This window comes from Rhinolophus hipposideros, assembly GCF_964194185.1.
Source record: "Rhinolophus hipposideros genome assembly, chromosome: 12".
NCBI lineage: Eukaryota > Metazoa > Chordata > Mammalia > Chiroptera > Rhinolophidae > Rhinolophus > Rhinolophus hipposideros.
The window spans coordinates 60,706,877-60,725,211 of record NC_138058.1 but is presented as its reverse complement, the minus strand read 5'-3'; the positions used below and the strand labels follow the sequence as shown (position 1 = coordinate 60,725,211).

The 18,335-nt window shown below is 36.1% G+C and overlaps 1 protein-coding gene across 2 annotated transcripts in view; it reads right to left on the bottom strand.

The window, feature by feature from the left end:
• The window catches only part of ASXL2 (ASXL transcriptional regulator 2), a 119,489-nt gene that overhangs the window by 25,109 nt on the left and 76,045 nt on the right, over positions 1 to 18,335 (bottom strand). For both annotated transcript variants that reach the window (XM_081068223.1, XM_081068222.1), the window contains 3 exons: positions 8,345 to 8,460; positions 4,824 to 4,950; positions 3,776 to 3,919 (listed from right to left, as the gene is read on the bottom strand). In XM_081068223.1, coding sequence (XP_080924349.1) covers positions 3,776 to 3,919; positions 4,824 to 4,950; positions 8,345 to 8,460 — 387 coding nt within the window. The remainder of the gene's footprint in view (positions 1 to 3,775; positions 3,920 to 4,823; positions 4,951 to 8,344; positions 8,461 to 18,335) is intronic.

Here is an 18,335-nt window from a genome sequence, read left to right as displayed (position 1 = left end):
TAGTGAGTGCATGATCTCTGATCTTAAGGTATTTAAAAGTTCAACAAAAACACAAAAATCCCTATATATGTGGATATTTTAAAAGTAAACTTCAAAATAACTTCTGGGACAAAGGAGAAATCACAAGAAAAATTTTTTTTTAATTTTTCAAACCAAATGATAATAAAAACAATACCTGAAAGATAAAGATAAAGGTGGTCCTTATTGGAATAATAACAAAATATATAAAATGAAAAGTAAAGGTTTCTACATTTAAATCCTGGCTTCCTATCAAAAATGGCATTTTTTTATTTGAAGAAATGAAATCACACTATACGCACTAATTGTATTTTGTTTTTTCTTTCACTGAATATCTTGATCATCTTTCCTACCTATCACCTACAAATCCACCTCTAAATCTTTAAAAAGTTACACCATATTCCAAGTATGGACCATGATTCACTTACTGGACACCCAGTGATAAGCACATAGGTGGTCACCAGTTTTTTATTTGTATGAACAATGCTGCAATGGCTCTATAAGGCCCAAAAGCAACCTCCTAGTTTCCCTTTGCCATATAATGGACAGCATGGGAGTGGCAGGATTCCAAGAATAGTTTTTACTATTTTTGCAATTATGGTGTACCTTCACATCTGAATGAAACTTAGTTAAATGTTAACTTAAGTGAAACTGAGAAGCAGTTGTAAATTATTGTGATCAAATAGTGCCCTGAAGATACTTTTACAAGCCTGAAAGAGGCTCATTTTTTAGAAAAATTTAAGTCCTCTTATTCTGGTAAAGTTAACCTTTCCTTTTTTTTAGTTTGGGTTGCCTTATTCTATTATATTATACTTGGAATCAGAGCTCTGTTTACCCTTCTGACTGAATCTGGGATGTAAAAATATATGACATACTATTGATTTTACTGAAGTTAAAACAAATTATACCAATGTTAACTAAAATAATTTCACGTAAATTATCTAATTTAGCTTTATCTTAACTTATGTTTTACCAGAAATGTACAGCTTCTTCTTTGTTTTGAAAATATTCATTGTAGCAAAACGTTGTAAAAATGCCCATATTGTTTCCTTTAATCCTTATTTGCATGAAAGCAAGTGAACTTTCATTTACTTTTTGGCCATTAAGTCAAGTCAAACTTAAATACAGCATGTCTCTCTCTTTTTTTTTTTTTTTTTTAAAGATTTTATTGGGGAAGGGGAACAGGACTTTATTGGGGAACAGTGTGTACTTCCAGGCCTTTTTTTTTTTTCCAAGTCAAGTTGTTGTCCTTTCAATCTTAGTTGGGGAGGGTGCCGTTCAGCTTTAACTTGTCCTTTCAGTCTTAGTTGTGGAGGGCGCAGCTCAGCTCCACGTCCAGTTGCCCTTGCTAGTTGCAGGGGACGCAGCCCACCATCCCTTGCGGAGTCAAACCGGCAACCTTGTGGTTGAGATGGCGCATTCCAACCAACTGAGCCATCCGGGAGCTCAGTGGCAGCTCAGCTCAAGGTGCTGTGTTCAATCTTAGCTGCAGGGTGCGGAGCCCACCATCCCTTGCGGGAATCGAGGAATTGAACTGGCAACCTTGTGGTTGAGCCCACTGGCCCAAGTGGGAATCGAACCAGCAGCCTTCGGAGTTAGGAGCAGGGAGCTCTAACCGCCTGAACCACAGGGCCGGCCCTTGCCTTCTTTTTAATAGTTAATTTTTCCTAGTTTTGTATGAAAGCTGGAAATTCTCAGTACGTAATTGCTTGATTTTGTACATCCACATTTCAACTTTAATTAAATGACGAGACTAAAATTGTGACTTTAACTGAATCGAAATCGAATACAGGCTCCAAAAGGAAGAAACTCTGTTCATCACCATGTCTCTTAAGTCCTAAACCTGTGCCTGGCACATTAGTGCACCGTCTACAAGTATTTGTTTAATAAATGAATATTTTTAATCTTTGGCAGTGAAACTGATCATCAAAGAGCATATTCAGTGTATGGCACATACTGTCTCTAACAAAAAATACACCAACTTATAATCCTACCTAGAATCAAACCAGAAAGTTGTCTGAAAATATTATGAGTTCTAGTCTCAAACTTAATAGTTTGGAAGGGTCTGGAATATTTATATATGTGTATATATATATATGCATATGTATTTATATATATTTATGTATGTGTGTATATATTTACGTATATATGTATGTGCATAAATACACATACACACACGAGCATATTCATGTTTCTTAACACCAATTATGTACTTTCAGTCTGGAATCTGTAGCTTTCAATTTTATGGAAATTTTCTTATTTATCTTATCATTTACATTATCAATTACCTTATCATGTTATAAAACAGAAATATTCAATTACTCTTTTTATTTCTGATAGTCTTACTATTTAAGACATTGAACAGCCTAGATTAGTATTCCAATTTTCTTATCTTCTCTCTCCTTTTGAAAATCTCCTTTGACCTATGCTCTGGCAAATTTCTTCACCTTTAACTTTTTGTATTTCTGTTACAAATTTTTATTACTGCTACAACATGGTATTTAATACCCTAGAGCTGTTTTCTGATTTTTAAAATAGCATTCTGTTCTTTCATGGGTGCAATATCATCTTTTATTTCCTTCTGTGCATATCATAGTTTTAAAAGTCATTTGTTTTAAATTTTCTCACTTATGTTTTTCTCACTGAATTGTCTCTGTTTCTTCGGAGTCTGTATTTTAGATTTTGTCTCTCATGATGGGGGTTTTCTTCAAAGGTGATCCTTAATAATCATGAGTAAAACACAGGCACTTAAAAAAGCTGACTGGAAATTTTGGGTGCATGGGTGGGTCTTATAGACTGATGAGCTCCAAGAAGTGTGATTAAGATGATCTCTGTTTAGTTGGTAATCTATAAATTTGCCTGCAGCCTTTTTTGAAGTTATTCAATTTCTTTAGGTCCCAATCCACCAATCTCCTGCTGGAGCACAGATGGGGAGGAGGAAGGCAGTGGTGGTGGTACAAATATGCCTCATTACCAGCATCCTGGAAGCCGAGCAGGAGAATCACTGTTCAGTATTTGTATTCTACTTGATTTCCCTAATTTCAGTACATTGCCTCATTGCCTGCCCTCAGCGACACGTGTGGTATCTCTGAATTTGAAATCTGTATGGTTTTATTTTATTTCAAAATAAACTTCCTGTCTCTTTCTAAGGTAAGCCATCACACTGCTTATTAACTTTCAGAGAAGGTTCTTCTTTTCAATCCTATGCCTCACCCTTCTCTGCTATGATACATAATATCACCAATTCTGGAAACTTTCTGGTATTCTGCAGCCTTAGCTAGCTTGCTTATTACTGGCATCTGCTCCTTAGCTCTGTGAAAAACTCCATCCAGTTTTCATCTTTCAAAATGGTTGACACTGCCTGCCCATCTGCTGTCTCCTTGTTTTTTTCACCCTTGTAGATTTACTCTTTTGTGTTTCCATATTCTCATTTTAGTGGGATTCATATGGAGCAGGAAAAGACTCAGTTTACCATGTTTAATTATAAGCCCTCCTACCTTTCTGTACACAGTAAGAAATGAAATGTAAATAATGCTGGACAAAGCAACCTATTGTCAGAAAAAGAAATAAACCACAAAATGGCTGATAACAGATCTTATTCTGAAATAAAGTTTGATAAGAACAGAGCAGAAAGAACAGGAAGATAGTCAAGACCTCATAGGTGAACAGGAAGTAACAAGCCAGGCAGCTGATGAATTTCAGACATAGAGTTGCTAAATTAAGGCATGAGAATTGAAGTCTTTGTAAATTAACTTACTTGTGTGAAGTCTGTCAGACCTTTGGAATGACTTCTTCCCCGAGCCTAGCAAAGGATTTTCCACTTTAACTGAAGAAGAAAAGCTTGAGTTTGAGTTCTGAGAGCTGCTTGACTGTCCATCTGATTGTTTTCCTTCCCATATTGCTAGGGGAAAAATATATAAAAGACTGGTGACATTGAGGTTATAGATAGAAATCAATCAAGTCACTGAACACTAACTAAACGGAGTCATGTATGAAGCAACGTGACCTTGCAAATGTGCTTTAAAACTGAGAATTAAGACTCAAAAAGTAAAATAAAATCCCTTTCTTCCTTCTAGCACATTATTTGCTTCTGGTGGTAAATTTCCTTCTGAACAAAAATGCAAAGTTCTTCAAGACACAGTTTAAATCTGGCAGGCCCATACAATCAGCTGGTATCAAAATGAATTGTGTAATAAAACACAAACTGTATCTAGACCAGTTTAGGTAAAAAAAAACAAAAACACAAGCAACTACAACAACAAAAATCCAAAGGTCTGTACATATGTCCAGGAAACTCACAGGTAACACATATTCTAAGGAAAACATTTATTTATTTATTTTTAAGGAGGGTGCAGCTCACAGTGGTCCGTGCCAGGATTCAACCGGCAACCTTGGTGTCATCAGCACCATGCTCTAACCAACTGAGCAACCGGTCACCCCCAAAACCTTTTATTTTTAAAGAAGAGAATTGGTGAAGAGTTCAGTTTGAGCATCTTTTGGAAACATCACCTTTCTGAGGTTACTGATTAGAGGCTTCCAAGTATTAGATAAGACATCTTGGAAGTTAGTCATTGATCTCACTCTAACACACAAATCCCACTGATGTATTTTTTAATAACTGCATGATTATCCTTGTACATATTTTCCATTTACCCTGGAAGGATTTATATTGATAATTTGGCAGTACAAGGATTATGTAAGTAAATATAATAATTGAAAAATAAATTATATAGAATAAAAATTGGAAAGCCAACATAAAAATTCTGTAAAAACACTTCCAGTGAAAAGACACCCAGTCTGCCTACCAGGTTTGACAGTTACAGAGTCACTGGCTGCTTTGACAGTCTTCAGAGAGAGATGCTGGTTGGAGGAGATGGACATGGTTGGCCTGCATTGCTGCTGCTGCTTCTTCTGCTGTTGCTGTTTTAGAGCCTATAAAGAGAAAACTGATTATAAGAAACGAAACAAATCAGTTTTTAGAAATAACAAAAATATGACTTCTTTTTAAGTGGCAAAGAGCATGCTGATCATCCAGTTTCTTTGAAATCTACCAAAGTAAACAACAACCTATATTAAAGCAATTAAACACAAGGCCTCAATGACCCTTAAAGAGTTTGGATATTTTTTGCCAGTATTATTCCGTTATAAAATATAAAAAAGTGATTAACATTTTTTAGAACTTAAAAATCACCAGTATGCCACGTACTTCTCATACTTGTAGTAGCATAGAATTCAATGTTTTTGGTCATTTCTAAAAATAGAATTGTAGACCCTGAACTAAGAAGAGTCCCGTTTGCATCAACTCTATGCAGAAATGTAAAATTTTAGCTTATGCATGTTTTAGAGCTGTTACATTTGAACAAAAGGTTGTAAATCACTACTTGAGTTTGAGAATGTGTAAGATTTGGCCCAATGATCAAATCTCAGCAATTTACAGCAATGCAGTAAACAGAAGGAAAGTAAGATTAGCAAATACTGGTTCTAAGAATAATGTGGTTCCTTCTGGCTATTTCAGAATATTTTTATTACTGTGATGTTCTTAGTGTACAGAATACACTATACTAAACTATTTAGAATGAACAGAAAGACAAATAACATCCTAGATTTTAATCATGAAGATACACGAAGGCAATTTTTTAACGCAAGGTTTAAGGGGGGAAAAAAGACAAAGAAACTAAGAAAGTGAAGCTACATTTCAGGAAAAAGTTGAAAATTTAGGACCTTGCTAAATGGTCAGTGTAAGCTTCAACCTTCAAGACCATTGTGCAGAAATAACTGGCTACTCGTTTCCCATGCTGCTTCACAGTCTAGTTTTCTCCTGCTTCATATTCATACCTATCTCTGGCTCTGCTGTAAAAGCACAGTGGGAACATCTGATCTCCTTCATGTAAGAGATTCATGGAGAAAAGAAGTGAGACAGTCAGGTGCCTGGCTTACATTCCCTACATTTATAATGGGAGAGGCAGAAGCACAGTGTATAAAAAAATGTCAGTGTTGTCTGATCATCGATTACAGCTTCTCTCTCATTCTTTACAATCAGAACAGAAAATGGGCTTCCTGGTAGCAGCCACTAGTATAATATTTATTCCTTGTTACTCCCAGTATTTAAGTTAACGCAAAATTTCCACAGAACCATTTGATTTCACCTATTTCTGCTGTGATCATGTAACTTCAGACACATGATGGAAACAGAATAACTTATAGCCTCTCTATTTAAGAATTGTACATACTGTTTTCCCTCCCTCAGTGTTTTAGAAACCTATTCCTAATCCTATTTTAAAATTTAAAAACAACAATAAGCCTTCACTGTGGTAAAGAATAACTTATATGGAAGTAATTTTCTTCACCTAATAAAACTATGAAAAAGACGGTGGAGACAAGGCCTTACTTTACATACTAATAATTTATACAATTTTCCATACTGGTGTTCCCTATAGAAAATACAACATTTGACTCCTGGAATTACAGGGGTATAATACAGGAGTGGTGTACATGTCATGAATTAGCTAACAAGGTTCAAGAAAATACTTGCCTTTTCCCTGTGGAAAAGAAGCATCTTATACTTCTTAAAATCTTTCAAAAAGCTTACAGGATACCAAGGCAGGCAGTAATTAATGATATCAAATTGCTAGACATCTCTTTAAAAAAGCACTTTTGGTTTAAATATTTTAAGATCTACATATTTTTTAAAATTTTAATTAGATAATACATGAATACATTCTACCATTTAAATCAAACATAAAGCTAAACTCTCGTTTGACCACCACTCAGTCTTGGTCTCCAATCCTCAGAAGTTAACCACAGTCATCAACTTACTGGTCCTTAATAAGCCTTTTTTTACATTTATGTGTGTTCTGTATATACATATTCATGTTTATGTTAAAAATATAATAGTCTTATAAGTATGTATATTTTTTATTAATGGTATGAATGACCTACATGCCATAATACAACTTAATTTTAACAATTCAACGTTATAGTGTGATGTTTCCATGTTTATACATATAGAACAACCTCTTTATAAAGTCAACTTTTATATAAAATTTGTGTAGTTGTCCAGCATTTGGATTGCCATTGTTTAGTAAGGAGTTCCCTAACTGATATATATAGGCTACTCGCAAATTTTTGCTATTACAAACTTCAACACAAATATTTTTCTGTGTATTTATATGTTTTTCTAACATTAGTTCCAAAATGTTCAAATGCTTAGTCGTGAGGTATGGGCATTTAAAATTTTAATAGATATTACAAAATTTCTCCCCAAAGTAACAATTTATATTCCACAAGCAAACTAACAGTATCCATTTCCTACACACTTGCCAGTACTTGATATAATTAAAATTTTTACACTAATTTGAGGATAAAAGTAGTCTATTATTTAATGTTTCCTTAATTACTAGTGAGTTTATATTTACTGACCATTTGCATTTCAAAACAATCAAAAGCTAATTATTTGAAAAGCTCAATAAAATAGACAAACCATTAGCAAGTAGCAACAGGAAAGAAGAAGATACATTATAAATGAACAACACTGGAGACAAAAAGACTTAAAAGAATACTATGTACAACTTTATACCAAACTTTTTTAAAAATTGGGTTTAATAGATCATTTTCTAAGTAAACTAAACTTCCAAAATTGGCTCAAAAAGCAGAAAATCAAAAGAAAACAGTAAAAGTAGATAAAACAAAAGTGAAGTGCTAGGAAAACAATTTTAAAAGGTGAGATTTACAGAACTTTCAAGGAAAAGATAATTTCTACAAATTTTTCCAAGAATCTAGACAAATATAGAGCTACGCAATTTATTTTACGATGCTAGAACAATCCTGATTCCAAAATTGTACATAGATATTATTAAAAATGAACAAGAAGACAAAAACAAACAAACAGAAAAATCCAAGCTAAAAATCTTGAAAAAGAAAATTCCATACATGTTTAAAAATATGTAGTTCATTTTAGAGAGCTAACTATAGATTAATATTAGAAAATCTAACCATGGAATTCTGTAGCTTTAAAGAGAAAAGCTTCTTGATCACCTCAATAAATACTGAATGAAAACAAACTTGGAAAATTCAACACCTATTCATAATTTAAAAAACATACAAAAATCTCTTAGCAAATTAGGAACAAATTAAAATATGATAAAGAGAATCTACCACAAACCTTTAACTTGGAGGTACATAAATTATTAAATCTAAATTGGGAAACTGCATGAAATTTCTCCTCAAAAGGACATAATGTCCTTTCAAGAAATTTTGAACGGCTGCCAGAGTCATGCATTTTTAACGCAGGAGATTATACTTCTGATAAACAGACTAGTATGATTACCTGCTTTAGTGCCTTCTTGCTGTGCTTCTGTGATGGAGAAATGACTTTACCTGCTGGAATGGTGGGTGATGGGCAGCCTGACTGGGGAGAGGATGGCTGTGACAGTCTAGACGATACTAGGAGGGAAAAAAATGACAATGAAAAATTTTGTTATCAGAGTTGATATCTAGCACCATTCCTTCCCCAATCATATGCTGCTACCTGTATTAAGAACTGTGACCAAACACTTTTGGGAAGGATCTTCTTTTTGGAGTTCTATGGCAAACAGCCTCCCTTTTCAGTTTATTTCCTCAGAAAGCTCTAGTGAAGGATGATAGGATGGGGAAGGGACGGGTGTTAGTATTCATTACTTTTCAGTCTTAAATTTTTCAATAGAATTGATTGAAGAAGCAGGAAGCAGAATATAAACCGTTAGTCATCAAATTAGATAAAACTTAGAAAAGATTCTAGAGTCCACTGGCCAGTGCGTATGTTCCTAAGGTAAATCCAAAGGACAACATGATTCAGTAGAACCCTGCACTGAGAGCACAGGTCCCAGTTTCGCCTAACTTTAAAATGAAGGCAATAAAGCCATTCCACCTCAAAACCTCTACCATAGCTTTAATACATATATTCCTTCATCTCTGAAATCAATAGTTTTAGGCCTGCTAGTTTGAGAGGGCACTATGAGGATTTCTCCAACGGAAGCAACGTAGGTGACAAAAAGTAACCACTCTCTGCTTCATCACTAGCTGTTTCCTACCCCAGAGCTTAGCTGAACCTTTGTCTTATGTAAATGAGGGTCTTCCCCTTTAGGACCTAAACGTCTCCTAATCGAGAGCAACTGCTCTTCATCTTCTATAAAATGCAAGTGTATTATTTATGATAAAAGATAAAGAAACTGCTGATTCAGACCTTTTAATAAAAATAATAATCACTACTGCTAGTGATGACTTTGAAAAGTACGTATGTGTTTACTAACGCCTTCTCCTTTCCTAGCAGTTGGACTAAAAAGGCTTGGATAGCAAACTGGCATCCTGTGGTACGACTAAAAAGCTTTAAGATACCATAGGAAGTATGTTGGTAGGTAGATAGCTACCTAACATGAAATGCAGAAGCATGGTTCATTGGAACACACAAGTTTTGTAATACAGCATTTCAATTGACTCTTAAGATGTCCTAAGAAAGGAATACATAGTAGATAACACTTAAAGAGGACAAGAGCAGACAATAGTTAAGATGACTTATCTATGTATCTTTAGCTTTCTATCCCAACCCTTATGATATGGTTTATATGTGGAAAAGAACTGACATATAGTAAGTGTGATATTAAATAAGTTCCTTGTAATATATCATACAAAAATAAAGTTGGATAATTCTGAGATGGTTGCAACAAAAAGAAACCATATCCTCTACAGTTAGATGTTGAACAATTTTTTTTAAATAACAGCTTTACTGAGATTTACATACCAGCCAATTCACCTAATGTGTAAAATCCAATGGCTTTTAATATATTTGCAAAGTTGTGCAAGCATTACCACAATATTCATCACCCACCGAAAAAAACCCTATACCAGTTAGCCATCATTCATTCCTCTTTCCCCTAATCCGTGTTTGTAGTCCTAGGCAATCACTAATCTACTCTCTGTCTCTATGCATTTGTCTATTCTGGACATTTCATATAAATGGAATCATACAATATGTGCTCCTTTGTGACTAGCTTTTTACAGTTAGCATATTTTGAAGGTGTATCCATTTTAAGCATGTATCCATACTTCATTCCTTTTTATCATCAGATACTAGTCCATTGTATGCATATGCCACATTTTGCTTCTTCATTTAGCTGGCGGACATTGATTGGGTTGTTTCCACTTTTTGGCCACTAACAATAATATGGGGCCGGCCCGGTGGCTCAGGCGCTTAGAGCTCCATGCTCCTAACTCTGAAGGCTGCCGGTTCGATTCCCACATGGGCCAGTGGGCTCTCAACCACAAGGTTGCTGGTTCAACTCCTAGAGTCCCGCAAGGGATGGTGGGCTCTGCCCCCTGCAACTAAGATTGACCACAGCACCTTGAGCTGAGCTGCCTCCCGGATGGCTCAGTTGGTTGGAGCACAGGCTCTCAACCACAAGGCTGCTAGTTCAATTCCTCGAGTCCCATAAGTGATGGTGGGCAGCGGCCCCTGCAACTAAGATTGAACACAGCACCTTGAACTGAGCTGCTGCTGAGCTCCAGGATGGCTCAGTTGGTTGGAGTGCGTCCTTTCAACTACAAGGTTGTCGGTTCAACTCCCGCAAGGGATGGTGGGCTGTGCCCCCTGTAACTAGAAATGGCAACTAGAAATGGCAACTGGACCTGGAGCTGAGCTGCGCCTCCACAGGTAAGACTGAAAGGACAACTTGAAGCTGAACAACACCCTCCACAACTAAGATTGAAAGGACAACTTGACTTGGAAAAAAAGGCCTGGAAGTACACACTTTTCCCCAATAAAGTCCTATTCCCCTTCCCCAATAAAATCCTAAAAAAAAAAAAAAAAAAAATAATGGTATCAAAAGCATCAGTTAGTGGAATTTTTTGTTGGATATGTTTTCAATTCTCCTGGATTCATATTTAAAGTGTGGAACTGCAGGGTCTTACAGTAACTGTTTAATTTTTTGAGAAACTATTAAACTGTTCTCCAAAATGGCCAAATCATTTGCACAATTCCACCAGGAATGTGTAAGACTTCTAATTTCTACACATCCTTGCCAACACTTGTTATTGTGTTTTTTATTTGACCAATGTCTTTTTTAAATGTCATAATGCAAATAGTTAAAAACTATTAATATTTAACTGTTTATTTTCTTTGTTAATAGTTTGCATAAATTTGAGAATATACATTTCCTCACCTGCCTCAAATACTGCCTGAAAATAAACAGAAAACCAACCAACCAAAATAACTCCATTAGAGAATAAAAAAATTCTACTTTGCAGCCTAGAAAAGAGACATAGAGCTATCCTAATTACCAGGGGAAACTGTTTGGAATGTTTTCCCTTATGGCAAAAGCCCTTTCTAACAAATAAAACCATAAACATATCTCAAAGCCAATTTAACTAAATCATGAAGATTCCAGGACCCACCAGAGAAGAACATCTCCCAGAGCTGACTTAATGCCAACTGATAATGGTCTTGTAACTTCTACGAAACTTTATTAAACTTTGTTCTAACTTTTAAATATTAAAGGCTCAGAACTATAAACGGCAAACAAGATTTAAAAACACGTTGAGAAACTTTTAGTGGCTTACTCTGTCTTCAAACACACATAATTTTATTAATTACAGCAACCAAGAATTACATATCTTCTATGTGCCCAGCAATCTGTGCTAGGTTCACTTGAACAGGATTTCACTGAACTCTCATAAATACCCTCTAAGGTGGGTTATATATTTCTATCCCCACCAAACTTCTCTAATTCTACCTTCTGAGATAACCAAATAAAATGGTTGGGTTGACATCCTTACTGGTATTTTTCTACACAAATAAAAATATGAAAAGATTTTTGACCACGTATTTATAAATTTTAAATATATGCTTTCACATGAATGTGATGATATCTAAATTTTACGTATTAAGGAAATTTAATTAGTTTGCTAAAGGGCACACAGCTAGTAAGGGGCGCAGATTGAAACCTGGTATACTTGCAGAATGAGTAGGTACCTGTAGTGGGCTGAGTGGTGGCCACCAAAAAGTTACGTTGGTCTCCTAATCCCCAGAATCTATGAATGACAGGTTATTTGGGAAAAGGGTCTTGGCAGATGTGATAACTTAAGGATCTTGAGATGGGAAGATCATCTTGGATTATCCCAGTGGGTCCTAAATCCAGTGACAAGGGTCCTTAGACACACAGAGAAGACGGACACGGGAGAAGGTGATGTGAAAACAGGCGGAGACTGGAGTGATATGGCCACAAAGCAAGTAAGTCAGAAGCCACCAGCAGCCAGAAAATACAAACAACAGATTTGTCCCCTAGAGGCTCTGTAGAGGGTGCAGCCCCGCTGACATCTTGACTTCGGAGCTGGCCCCAGAACTGTGAGAAATGAAATTTCTATTGTTTTAGGGTACCCAGTTTGTGGTAATTTGTTACAGCAGACTCATAAAATTAATACAGTACCTAAAAACTGATTTTCTGTTTTAAAGTATCATTATCAACTCATAGATGTTTACATCCTTGAAATGTTTAAATCAAAAGCAATTATTACAAATAAGCCACTCAAATTGTTCCCTTTTGGGATAGTGGGAGCTCCTTCAAGTTGTAAACCATCTTTGGGACGTGCCTCCAGCAGTATCTGACTACTCCCATGCTATGTGGCCCAGAAAGAGTCTCTGGCCAATCTTGCATATTTTGTTGCCCAGAATTGGATCAGCTATAATACTTTTCCAAGGAGCACTGATACCTTTTAATTGGAAATGGTAATAAGATACCACACCCTGCAGACTCGTGCTGATCACTGCTACTGGGGTAGCTGGTTCTAGGGCTTTTCAATGGTTACAAGTCTCTTTTTAAAGGAGAAAAATAAATGTATGCATAGATAGGAAATTCAAACTAAGATTGCAGGAATGTCACTTAACTTTTCCGATTTTATATTGCTATCATGTTTCTTCTTCCCTGATTAACATTAACTATTAACTTGCTATTATATAGTTTCAAAAACCCACACCAATATAATAGTTGAAAATAAGACTATTGATTGCAGTTTAAGATTTTCTTTGTGTCTGGTCTCCCATACCTAAGATACATATCTCACAGTAACTTACCTATGTGATTATGCAACAAATTTTATGTATACCTGAGTTTGCTTTCAGTTGTTTTGTATTTCTAAAAAGTACGTCTTAAAAATTTAATTATTTTAATTATGGAAAGCTATAAAAAAAGTTACTTTCATGTAAGGTCAGCTCCCTCCCTTGTCTACACCCCTTTATTACCTCTCTTCCTCTATAGGAAATGAATTATATTATTGTTTTCTTACTTGTATTTTTATTTTCGTGAAAATACAAGTACATACATTTTAATTCTTTACTCACCTTTTAAGCAAAAAATCACGTACTATAAACTACCAACTTGATTTTTGTTAAACTTAATATAATTAATATATTCTGGGGAATATCCTATAACAGAATATAGAGGGCTTCTACATTCCTTTTTAACAGCTGCATAGAATTCCACTGTGCAGATGTATCATAATTTCTTCAACCAGACTTTGATAAGTATTTTGGTCCTTTCTGGTCTTTTGCTCTTCTTACTGCAGTGTCTTAACCAGTGATTATTACGGTGTTGGACCAAGAATACCACCACCACTACCTAAATTCTGATGGAAATGGAAATTACTGGGTCTCAGCCCAGACCTACTGAATCAGACTCCGATTTCTGGCCCAAAAATCTTCATCATAAGCTCTCCAGGTGACACTGAAGCACGCTCGAGTTTGAGAAACATTGGTCTTAAGCCTTTCTATGCTCTTTTGTATTGTTGACAGTGTATCTGAGGATTGATTCTTACAAGTGGGTTTGCTAAGTCAAAAGATAAAAGCATGCTTCAAGAAACCAGAGAAAAGTTTCACCATTCTCAGGTTTTAAAATGAATTTATGCCACGTTTTCCTTTAGTACCTGGTTTCAAGTTTTATGTTATATCTTTAATTTGTTTGGACTTTATCCTGTAGTATGGTGTGAGAAATCCACTTTCATCTTTTTGGCTATTCAGTTGTTCCAACACCTTTGCACACACCATACACAAAGGTCAGAGTTTTTGTTGTTGATGTAGTTATTGCAAATGTGTTCTCTTTTTTCATTGATTACTATTCTTATATTTGGTGACCATTTGCCATAAGCTAAAATTACATCCTGCTACTTTACTAAATTCCCTTCTTCATCAATTTTTATCTGTTGATTCTTTTGAGTTTGTCAGATACATAATAATATCATCTACACACAGAGGTAGTTTTCACTGTTCTTGTCAATTACTGTTTCAACTGCTTTCTCTTGCTTACTTTTGTTGAAATAAACACCACTAACATAGTATTATACAGGTATGCCTCGGGGATATTGCAGGTTCAGTTCCAGATCACGGCAATAAAGTGAGTTGCACGAATTTTTTTGGTTTCCCAGTACACATAAAAGTTATTATTTACACTGTAGTCTATTAAGTGTGCAACATTATTTTTAAACAAACAATATACATACCTTAATTAAAAATACTTTATTGCTAAAGAATGCTAACCATCATCTGAACCTTCAGCGAGTCGTAATCTTTTTGCTGGTGGAGGGTCTTGACTGGGTGTTGATGGCTATTGACTGATCAGGGTGGTAGTTGCTGAAGGTTGGGGTGGCCGTGGCAATTTCTTAAAATAAGACAACAGTGAAGTGTGATGCATCAATTGACTCTTCTTTCCATGAACAAGTTCTCTGGAGCATGTAATGGTGTTTGACAGTATTTTACTCACAGAACTTCTTCCAGAATTGGACTCACTCCTCTCAAACCCTATTGCTGCTTTATCAATTAAGTTTATGTAATATTCTAAGTGCTTTGTTGTCATTTCAACAATCTTCACAGTATCTTCACTAGGAGTAGATTCCACCTCAAGAAATCGCTTTCTTTGCTTATTTCTTTGCTATAAGAAGCAACTCCTCATCCATTGAAGTTTTACCGTAAGATTGCAGCAGCTCAGTCACATCTTCAGGCTCCACTTTAGCTCTCTTGCTATTGCCACCAAATGTGTAAATTACTTCCTCCACTGAAGTCTTGAATCCCCAGTCATCTATGAGAGCTGGAATCAACTTCTTCCAAACTCCTATCAAGGTCGGTATTTTGACCTCTTCCCACATATTACTAATATTCTTAATGGCATCTAGAATGGTGAATCCTTTCTTTCCAGAAGGTTTTCAATTCACTTTGCCCAGATCCATCAGAGCAATCACCATCTATGGGAGATACAGCCTTACAAAATGTATTTCTTAAATAATAGGACATGAAAGTTGACATTACTCCTTGATCGTGGGCTGCAGAATGGATGTTGTTAGCAGGCATGAAAACAACACTCGTCTCGTTATACATCTCCATCAGAGCTCTTGGGCGACCAGGTACACTGCCAATACGCAGTAATATTTTGAAAGGAAACTTTTTTCTGAGCAGTAGGTCTCAACAGTGGGCTTAAAATATTCAGTGAACTATGCTGCAAACAGATGTGCTGTCATCAGGCTTTGCTGTTCCACTGACAGAGCACGAGCAGAGAACGCTGAGCATCACCCTGAAGGACCCTCGGATTTTCAGAACAGTAAGTGGGCACTGGCTTCAAGTTCAAGTCACCAGCTGCACGAGCCCCTAACATGAGCCAAGTCAGTCTGTCCTTTGACACGAGGCACTGACTTCTGTCTAGTTATGAAAGCCCTAGATGGCACCTTCTTCCAATAGAAGGCTGTTGTGTCTACACTGCAAACCTGTTGTTCAGTGTAGCCCCCTTCATTAATGACCTTACCTACAGCTTCTGGAGGACGTGGGGCAGATTCCACACCAGCACTTGCTGCTTCACCTTGTGTCTTGATGTTACAGAGTTGACTTCTTTCCTTAAACCTCATGCACCAACCTCAACTAGCTTCAGACTTCTCTTCTGCAGCGTCCTCACCTCTCTCAGCCTTCACATAATAGAAGGTAGGGCCTTGCTCTGGATTAGGCTTTGGCTTAAGGGAATGTTGTGGCTGGTTTGATCTTCTTTCCAGGCCACTGAAACTTGCTCCGTATCAGCAATAAAGCTGTTTGACTTTCTTATCATTCATATGTTCACTGGAATAGCACATTTCATTTCCTTCACAAACTTTTCCTTTGTGTTCTCAACTTGGCTGTCTGTTTGGTGCAAGAGATCTAGCTTTTGGCCTACTATCTTGGCTACTGACATGCCTTCCTCACTAAACTTAAACGTTTCTAACTTTTGATTTAAAGCGAGAGATGTGAGACTGTTCCTTTCACTCAATCACTTAAAGTCACCACAGAGTTACTAACTGGCCTAATTTTAACATCACTGTGTCTCAGGGAATAGGGAGGCTCGAGGAGAGGGAGAGAGGTGGGAATGGCCAGTGGGTGGAGTAGTCAGGACACACACAACATTTTATCAACTAAGTTTGCCATCTTACCTGGACACAGTTCTTGGTGTCCAAAAACAATTACAACAATAACATCACAGATCGCCATAACAAGTATAATGGTAATGATAAAGTTTGAAACACTGAGAATTACCAAAATGTGACTCAGAGAGCAAATGCTGTTGGAAAAAATGGTGCTAACAGACTTGCTTGACACAAGCAAGTCTATAAATTTGTAAAAAAAAAAACCAAAACACAACGCAGTATCTGTGAAGCCCAATAAAATGAAGCCCAATAAAATGAGGTACGCTGTATAAGAACTGAGATAGTAGAATGGAAATGACTTCTTTCAACCTATATACAGTAGTGAGTAGAAAAACAAATCAAAGACGCTAGTATATTAACTCATACTAAATGGACAACAGAATAAGACCAACAGAAAGCGGTCTATAAACAAAAACCTTGTTCCTCTTGGTAGGTGGCTATGAAAATTTGAGTCAACAGAGTTGCTATTCTCTGATCCACATGACATATCTTAATTTCCTCAAGAAATAACTTGGTAGGTATATTCCTACCACCTGAAATAATGGAGATCAGCACTAAATAACAATCTGATTCCAACTTCTTTCCCTTCTTCCCCCCACAAATCCCCTCTTCCAGCCAAACTTTTCTTACAATTGCTTCCTGAAAACACTGTACACACATTTCTAACTTCTTGCCTTTATATGTTTTCTTTCCATGATATATCCTATCATCACTAGAAGTTATACTCTCAAGGAAAGGATAGTATATTAAAATTTTCTACAGCTCATACAATACTTACTAACCCAGATAAAGTTAATTACTCTCTTCTCTAGTGATGGTATATTATGATAAACACCTGTTATTTATGAAGTTATTTTCTAATTATCTGCTTGTGTTTCTATACCTGTAGATTATGGGTGGGGCCCACACCTTACATTATGGGTGGGCCTACACCTCCCATTATGGGGAGGCCCACACCTTACTCAAACTGGCTTCCCAAATACCTGGCAAATAGTATATACTGAAGAAAGACTAACTAGCAAATAGTTTAAATAGAGATGTTTCCTTGGCTTTGTAAATAAATGAATGGCCTAAACCAGGGGTGTCAAAACTGCGGCCCACGGGCCAACTGCGGTCCACAATCCATTGTTAATTGGCCCGCAGCAAACTCCAAAAATATATTTAATTTACTTAAATAAACCAGGCGAGGCAATACATACTTCACCTCGAGTGAGTGGCCCGGATGTTTGTGTATTTTACTGTATACGGCCATGGTGAAAAATGTTGAAAAAAGTTTTGATACCCCTGGAAAACTTCTCAAGATTATATCCTGATCTACTGGTCTTCCAATGTGAGCTGCTCAACAGATTAAAAGCACTCATTTAAAAACATAATCTGATTAGAAACAAAAATGCTTGCTTTCATATAAACAGATAGCAACGAAAGATTAACAAATTATGGTCAAAAGATCAGCAGTTACTTATTATTTAATTTTTTAAAAAGTCACCCCAAAAAACAAAGAGCAATCTAGTCAAGAAATGACTTTTTTTTTCTTTTTTATTAAATTTATTGGGGTGACAATTGTTAGTAAATTTACATAGATTTCAGGTGTACAATTCTGTATTACATCGTCTATAAATCCCATTGTGTGTTCACCACCCAGAGTCAGTTCTCCTTCCATCACCATATATTTGATCCCCTTTACCCTCATCACCCACCCCCCATCCCCCTACCCTCTGGTAACCACTAAATTATTGTCTGTGTCAAGAAATGACTTTAAAAAAAAAAAAAAAGCTTAAAATTGTTTTCAGAAAAATATTTAAAACAAATTTTATAACTTGTATTCATTAAAGCCAGTTTTACATAGTTTACTGAAGTAG